The sequence below is a fragment of the Acanthochromis polyacanthus genome, chromosome 7 (assembly GCF_021347895.1).
Source record: "Acanthochromis polyacanthus isolate Apoly-LR-REF ecotype Palm Island chromosome 7, KAUST_Apoly_ChrSc, whole genome shotgun sequence".
Taxonomy (NCBI): Eukaryota; Metazoa; Chordata; class Actinopteri; family Pomacentridae; genus Acanthochromis; species Acanthochromis polyacanthus.
The window spans coordinates 21,732,756-21,741,218 of NC_067119.1; the positions used below are offsets into that span (position 1 = coordinate 21,732,756).

The 8,463-nt window shown below is 39.2% G+C and overlaps 1 protein-coding gene across 1 annotated transcript; it reads left to right on the top strand.

Moving 5' to 3' along the window:
- Positions 1-29: 29 nt before the first annotated feature.
- On the top strand, positions 30-6,386 carry cdk7 (cyclin-dependent kinase 7). The gene is made up of 12 exons (XM_022218320.2): positions 30-170; positions 388-447; positions 533-566; positions 641-708; positions 802-870; positions 2,265-2,375; positions 2,476-2,594; positions 2,962-3,061; positions 3,160-3,246; positions 3,344-3,493; positions 5,070-5,208; positions 5,974-6,386. The coding sequence occupies exons 1-12, from the start codon at positions 105-107 to the stop codon at positions 6,000-6,002; spliced, it is 1,032 nt and encodes a 343-aa protein (XP_022074012.1). The 5' UTR covers positions 30-104; the 3' UTR covers positions 6,003-6,386.
- The last annotated feature ends 2,077 nt before the right edge of the window (positions 6,387-8,463 follow it).

An 8,463-nucleotide genomic window follows, 5' to 3' on the forward strand; every position in this document is an offset into this window, starting at 1 on the left:
TCGCTGTTGGTCAATTTAAATCCTCCTTTAACCCGGAAGTACAATTAACGGACCTTTAACAAAGCAGGAAGAGTCTGTCGGTGAAGTGACAGTTAGCTGCTATCATGGCGGTAGATGTGAAAACCAGAGCCAAGCGATACGAGAAACTGGACTTCCTCGGAGAGGGTCAGGTAGGCAGAGAAGTGTTTCATTTATTTATGTCTTCAATTCTGTCTACTTTCGTCTTTTGTCTGTTTAGTTTAGTTTTGTGGAAAGCACGATAGAAAAGCTAACAAGCGTTAGCTGGTTGCTAATGTCAACAAAGCCTTACATGCAGCTCTGCTCACAGCAGCACAGATGAAGGGCTCTGTGTGTTTGTAATTATTGATCTGAGTTTTTTCTCTCCAGTTTGCCACAGTGTACAAAGCCAGGGATAAAGTGACTGACACCATCGTTGCTATTAAAAAGGTAAAAGCAGTTTGAGTAATTTAGGAATTTGCTCATATTTAAGTGTTTTGTTGATGCTTAACTTGTGTCTTCTTATTTCTGACAGATTAAGGTTGGGCACAGAACTGAAGCTAAAGATGGTAAGTGTTGCCTGCCTGTTACCAGACATTTAATTTTTTAAAACAGGATTTTAACAACAGTGTCTTAAACTTAGGTATAAATCGGACTGCTCTTCGAGAGATCAAACTACTGCAGGAGCTGCAACATCCTAACATCATTGGGGTACTCAAACGTTCACTCTGTCAGAATATGTTTTACTTATAGGTTGATAAGAAATAGCTTTCTAGTTTGTGAGCATTCTGTTGTGTGTTGCAGCTTCTGGATGCCTTCGGACATAAATCTAATATCAGCCTGGTGTTTGATTTCATGGAAACAGACCTGGAGGTGAGACTTATCTCATTCTTAGAGGAAAAGCAAAACTCAAACTCACTTTAGCTTTGTGCATAATAACACAAACCACCCATACATTAGAATGTAGCCTTTAAAATTGTATTTGATTTGTTTTTGTGGTGCCAGAAAAGCTCTGATTTAGGTGTGGATTTTTGTTTTCCATTTCATTGCATTATGCGTTTTTATAAGCTCGACACTTTATTCGTTATTTCTCTTAAATGTAAATAATATTTATGAACATACAAAAATATTAATAGTCCTTTTCACTAAAAAAAAATCCAAATTATAGATAATAAAAAATGAATTTTTGGCAACATCTTGCAATATAATGCTTTATGACAGTACTGTAAACTGCAGCCTTAAATCTAGATTAAAAGCTGATCATATTGCTGTTCCTGTATGAAGATTCATGTTATGTGTGGTAGTTAAAGGCACTGTGAATGTTCTTTATGTTGCATTTCATTAGTGGGCCACCAGATGGAAAGTTCCCCCTTCTACCACCTTCCCTCTCACTGGTGATCAGAGAGGAAGCATTTCTAAGTTTCATTTTAGCGTTGGAGTTGTTTCTACCAAATGTACTGTAGGTCTGTGTGTTCCAACTGGGATTTTTCTTTCTTTCTTGCTGCCATGTTCAGTTTCCAATACTGTTAATGTTAGAGGAGGCCAAATCTTGAGCAAAAGATGAAAAACTGTCTGCGAGGTGTAAGGTCAGATGAATTACAGAGTAGCACAGAAAGCACGAACGGCATGACAAAGAAAGCAGTCTGAGTACTCTCGCCTGACCTACAAGGTCATTAAGCCTTTCATTTTTTCCACATATTTTTACCCTCCCCTTCTTCTCTGGGTGTTTTAGCACACAAGGCTCCAGATGGGCGCCCACCACTAATGCCCCAGACACTAGAATGATGCAAAGATAAGCACACTTTAAAAAAAATCAATACCACTCAGCCCTTGGCCCTAACAATGAATTGCTGCCATTAGCGCCTCAGAGGCAGCAGACACACCGCACAGACATGAGGGAAATATGAAGCTCCTATTACCAGCGCTGAAAGCCTATTTTTAGGCCCCATGCTTAGATTTAGTTGTATGAGATTATGAGCTACAGATGTTGGATGCTTTTATTGCCTCGTAGCATTACATAGCAGGATACTGTAAGCAGCGCTTTCAGAACTGGGTGAGAGGTTGAATCTGAACTGCTCGGTCTTGGATCCAGCTTTTTCCACCTTTTCGCAGAATTACTGTGTGTCCCAGTTGTTTTCAAAGCTTTTATCTCCTCAGATACAGTAAATGTGATTTTGTTATTAGTGTGTGACCTACTGTTATGTAAAAACATAATCAGATGTCCAGGTTTACGTAAGACTTAAAGTCTGTGTTTTGCTTTTTTTAAGGTGATCATCAAAGACACTAGCTTAGTCCTGACTCCAGCCAACATCAAAGCCTACATCCTCATGACTCTACAGGGATTAGAGTATATGCACCAACACTGGGTCCTACACAGGGTAACAGCACTGAGACTGACACACACACTTACATTCATACATACATACATAAATGCACACATAGTTCATAATTCATGTTTTGCTTCTTTTCTCTGTCCAGGATCTGAAGCCCAATAATCTGTTGTTAGATGGCAATGGAGTGTTAAAGTTGGCTGATTTTGGTTTAGCCAAGTCTTTTGGAAGCCCTAATAGAGTTTACACGCATCAAGTTGTTACCAGGTATGTGTCATGGCTGTTTTACTGTATTAATAATACAGAACTTTGACTTATTTGTGCATTCTCCTTCTCTTGTTTGTAGTCGCTTACTGCATCTAATCTATATCCATTGAGTCATTTTCGTAAATTAAACTTATCTTGTGAGGAGATGAATTGGTACTGGGCAAACATGCACTTTATATAAATGTTAAGTAAACAGTTGGTGAGCAGAAATTCAGAGAGAAACATTTGCAGTTACAGTCCAATTCGACAGAATTACTTTTCTTAATAGAAAAGAGGTTGTATTTTGTGAGTTTACAACACCTAAATGGACCATTTGTGGGTTTCAAAATGTAACTCCCTTCTCGCTGTTCCTTGATGTCTTTCCTAGATGGTACCGCTCCCCTGAGCTCCTGTTTGGTGCCAGGATGTACGGTGTGGGTGTTGACATGTGGGCAGTGGGATGCATCTTGGCAGAGTTACTCCTTCGGGTGCATAAATCTCACTGCAAAGACATATTCACACAGCAACAGAAGACCCTGTTATTTTCATATCCATGCTAATGTCTCTGTGGTCTCCTTTGCTTTAGATACCATTCCTTGGTGGAGAGTCAGATCTCGACCAGCTGACTAAGATCTTTGAGGCTCTTGGGACACCCACGGAAGAGACGTGGCCTGTCAGTATCTGTTTTTACCAGTTATGATGATGTTTACCTTGCTTTGGGTGAGATGTGAAGATCCTTACATACGTTTTTTTGTCAAATGTCTCTGCAGGGAATGACTAGTCTACCAGACTATGTGGTCTTCAAAACATTACCAGGCACACCTCTGGAGCTTATATTTAGTGCAGCTGGAGACGATTTACTTGAGCTGCTTCAGGGCTTCTTTACCTTTAATCCATCAACAAGGTTGACAGCTACACAGGTAACAAACACACTGCCAAATAAAATATTGTTTTAAACTTGAAGACCACAAATGAAATATCTTTAGACAATTTCCTGCTTTCATTTGATTGACACATTTGAATAGCATTTTATTTTATTAAAAGTATGTCTGAATGTAGGATATTTTGTCATTTTTGATTAAGTTATGTTTATGTTTTACATGTATTTGCAGGGATGCAGTTAGATTTTTGTCATATTTTTGAGGTTGTCAGTGAAAATATCAAATATATAAAATATATCTTCAAGTTCTAGAAAAAAACAAAAAAAAGGTGTGTAATAAATCTTATCATCATGACATTTCATACAGTTCCAAGCATCTTTAGATGACATTTCAGCATATGTGCAGTTTCACAGAAAGCTAATTTTAAAGACAAGCAACAGGAAGTAAAAAAAAAAAGACGCAATGCAGCCTCTATGTTTTATAAATTGTATTGTTGAAAACGTCAGACTTGTTCCACCGCCTAAGGTGACATAGAAATATACAAGATAATACTCTATGCAAACCTGCACTTGTAAGATTTGACATTGAAGCCTTAATCGGTGTCTACAAGAAGTGTGAGCAGCTCATTAGCAGCCTGGCATTAAAGCTCGTGTCCGGAGTTTGAATCGCAGCGTCTCCCAAAACACTGTTGGTCCCAGCCACCCACCCTCTGATTTCGCCCCTTCATTTGTGCACGTGCGCAGTACCTTAGAGAAGTACCCGGAGTGCTGCAGCATCTTGCCTGTTTTGCTGTTTTCCACTCTTCTACATTTAGTACATTTAGTAAATAATAAAGGAATTACGTTAGAATGCTGTATTGAGTCTAACTTGTCCTAATACCAAAATAACATGAATCTGCTAGGACGAACGAGTAAAGTTTCAATATGTGATTACACTCGTGTATCCCTCTCGATGACGTTGTTTATCAAACTTAGTGCATTTACGCGTGTATATGTGTTACATTGTTTATTTATTTCTATCTAGAGTTCAGAATTGCATGACTCCTCTGACGAAGAGTATGTCCCAGACGCCCCAACATCTTCCTCCAGAGGTCGGGCATCTAAACGAAGCCGTCAGGCGGGCTATGGAGGCCGTGGTCGGGGAGCGAGGCGAGCACCCCGAGCCAAAAAACGTCCTGCAGTCTCTTGGCCTGACAAGCCGTGGGATTGGTAACTTTTCTGGAAGTTGCTGATCCCTGATGCTCTCTCCTCCACAAGCAAAACAAATGTGCGCGCGGTTGCGTAGTGCGTAGCTCGCCCACCTCTGCATGGGCTTGCTTGCTGTGCGCGTAACCGTTGATTGACAGCATGGCAAAGCGGAAGCTCGAACTTGATTGGTCGGCAGCGACCGGCGCTTTTTGGAATAACATGGGGGTCTATGAGAGGAAGGCGGAGCTCAGGAATAAATTTTCATATCGCGTTATACTAACTTTATATTATAGTATCGAACTAGACTAACACATTTAAGCTTTGTTAAAAAATGGTACATAAATTGAAAACAAACGGAAACTCTGGACACGAGCATTAACGTCTATCATCAGGTGCTGAGTTTATTGTGCTGTCCTTTTGTTCTTCAGGCTTTAAAGATGAGGTACTTCAGTAATCGACCCGGTCCCACTCCTGGCCCCCAACTCCCCCGACCAAACTGTTCAGCCGAGGCTTTGAGGGAAAAGGAAACAGTTGGACTCAAGAGAAAAATCGAAGGCCCGGAAACAAGTAATGAACACACAGTAGCTCATATTTGCATTGCACAGGATACCCATAATCCCCTGAGTGTATCTTTAATCTGTAAAAGGCCGCCCTGACTCTGATTTGCAGATTTCCCCTTAGTCAAATAAAGCTGTTCAATAATATAATCTTGGTTAAACTGTTTATACTGCGGTCTGAGCAGAAGAAACGGGAGGTGTTTGAGGCGGATTCTCAGAGGAGCTGGAAATTTTAGAACATGTTGCTCAGGCCCAAGTTTCACATGGCATGTTGTGAATTTTTTTCTCGTAAACTGTTCATGTGTTCTCAAGCACGCCAGCGTTATAAATCTTGTACACCGCTTGATTGAAACTAGCAATTCAGTGGGTGTTGACTGCACATTAGGCTGCAGTTAGAAATTTTGAATACGGGGAAGTAGAACACGTACCCACAGTTTTGCTGGGTTGCGGGAGGGTATGTTTTATTGAAGGAGAGGTTCAGTGTTACTGGGAGGTTCAAAGCTTTTCCAGCTCCTCCTGTGGTTTGGAAAATATCTAGGTTTGACTATATGCTGTGCTCTGTAATGCACTATATTACAGAGGGAACTCCGAAATACTTACAGTAGATGGAAACTTGGTCAGTGTCTGGTGCTGAGCAGATTCCTCATTATAGGCTCGTTTTGTACATATAAAATGAACGCAGGCCTCAGAACATTGACTCGAGTCTAAATTGAATGCAGTCTTTCTAAGTGCTTTTTTATAATCTTTGTAACAACACTCTTTGTATTGCTTTCAGCTGTAACGAAGAAGAAGCTCATTTTCTGACCAGATGGGACCTGGTTAATCAGATGATCACCACTGCATGGCTCAGCTTCCTGTTTTGCTCAGGATTTCCCACTGGAAGCAACGAAAGTCACAAACCAGCAAAGGCTGGTACAGATGTGGTTGACTTTTGGACATTTTAGAAGTTGTACAGAAAGAACTGTGCCTGAGGTCAACTTTAAATGTCAAAGGTGCTGCTATTAACAAACGGCAGAGACTGTCTGCGGTCAGTAGAATTTTCTCTGGTCCCTGTGAAAGCCTGTTTGAATATGTTTATTATGTGACTGAAAAAGAACACCCATACTACCAAGGCTGACTTATTTCATGTCGATGTATTTTTATTTTTTGTATGTACGACCAATTAAATGGTGCAAATGCATAAATGCAGTTTCTGTTCTTCATCTGTACAGTTTAGGCAAAATGTGAGACTTTGAGTATTTTGAACAACTAAATGTGAATCTGTGTTGTACTAAAAAGTGATTAGAGTAGTAGAAAAGTATGTCATCTGTGGTAATTGTGAGCCCTAAAATGTTCCTGTCAATTTTGAATTCACATGGTAACACCCACAGTCCACGAAACAGAGACTGATTTAATTTGAGAGGCATCCACACTTTGTTTTTTCACTTGCTGCATGTATGTGGACAGAAATGTACTTGTGGTTTGTTTGCAGAGTGTTTTAGAAAACCTCTGTGCACTCCACATGAGACAAAAGTCCCTCATGTAGCAGACAGGATGACACTGGCTGAACGTTTCACTCAGGCAATGTGTCACAAGATGTATTTTCCCTGCCTGTCCTTTCTCTTTGGCATAACTGACATAAATACAGTCTGATGTGTCAGAGGCCTGATGGTCTGGCAGGCGTTCTGCTGCCCTTTTGCTTCTCTGTCAGGAAGAATCACATTAAAGAAGAAGATACGGGAAGAGAAAGAGACTAGAGTCTGTCAGCGTCACAGAATTCACTCTTGATACTGATAATCAGATCAGTTTCTTCTCTAACAAAGGCCAGTTCTGATTTTCTTTTTGATGTTACATGTGATCTTCTTCAGTGTTCGCATTGACATTGTTAATAAAATCCCCTTAATGTATGAGTTAGAGTTTACAAAAAAAATTCAAACATGAAGTGGGTTTTCTGGATCTTGTCAGAGGGAAGTGAAATCGAAACTTTGATCTTCAGAGAGAGGCCGCCCGTGTGATTCATGCCATTTATAAATGGCCACAATACAGTGCTGAGAAGGGACACGATGACGCTGGGAGGCGGCAGTGGGTGACTGAAGTGTGTGTTTGTTGGGTTGACTGGGTCAGATGACAGCTTTGGCAAACAGCAACACAGTCACAGAGAGCTACAGTAGCAGCCTTATCAGCTCAGTCCTTATCAAGGCCACTTCACTGACCCACAAATCCACTGCTGGACTCTCCACATGACTACCCACACGCTGTTACAAACCACCAACACATGAACTTTTCTGGAGAAAGTGAAACTTACTGTCATGTCTTAATCAGCTTGACATGTGACCGTATGGAGAACTGCAGTGGGATGATTTGGACATTAGTAAGACTAAGATATGAGAGAAATACACGAAGCAGGATTTTAGCTAAAGATCTTCATGTCTACATTAAGTATTTGTGTAAATTAAGGTACACTAGATAAAGTCCATTTAATATCATAGTGGTGTTACTCATATGATGATTTAAAAAAAATCTAAAGTCATGTATTTCCGATGAGCTCTTCTGGATAAATGGTTACTTTAAAAACATGTTTTAAAGTTTTATGAAAGGAACCAAATGATTTGGCATCACCACTGTGGTATTCTTTTGGAATATGAGCATAATTTACTTGCATTAACTGCCAGTTATCTGATTGGTTACAGATAATGGATTTATTTAATACAGCTGAAAAAACCATATCATAAATGGATAACTTTAATGACACTGACTGATTTCAAGGATGCTTGAAGATGGAAATAAAAAATTTACCATCCATCTTTAACACTTGGTGATTGACTAAGATTATGAGAGATGCTGATATAATTTAGTTCTGCAGATCTACTCTGTAATAAATATCCAGCTATAAACAATTATTTTAAAGAAAATTACTGTTATTTTGAAGATTTTCTCTGTTTTGTTAAATTACAAATAGTATCTAATAAAATTGCAGAAAATCAGTATTAATTAGCATGTTAACGATAAGAAAACAGGCCAAAACTGTAAATAATTGCACATCAAAAATCTGTATTTTTTGAAACAATTATTCATTTTTAACAACACCTGACTATGAAATTATTCCGTTTTTACCTGATTTAAATCAGGAAAAATATTATTTTACAGACATACACACATTTTCTCTGTTTTGTTAAATTATAGATATCTAGTAAAATCACAGAACAAATGTATTAATTTACATGTTGACTGTAAAAAAAAAAGTACAGACCAAAACCAATGTCTACATCAAAGACCAGTATTTTTT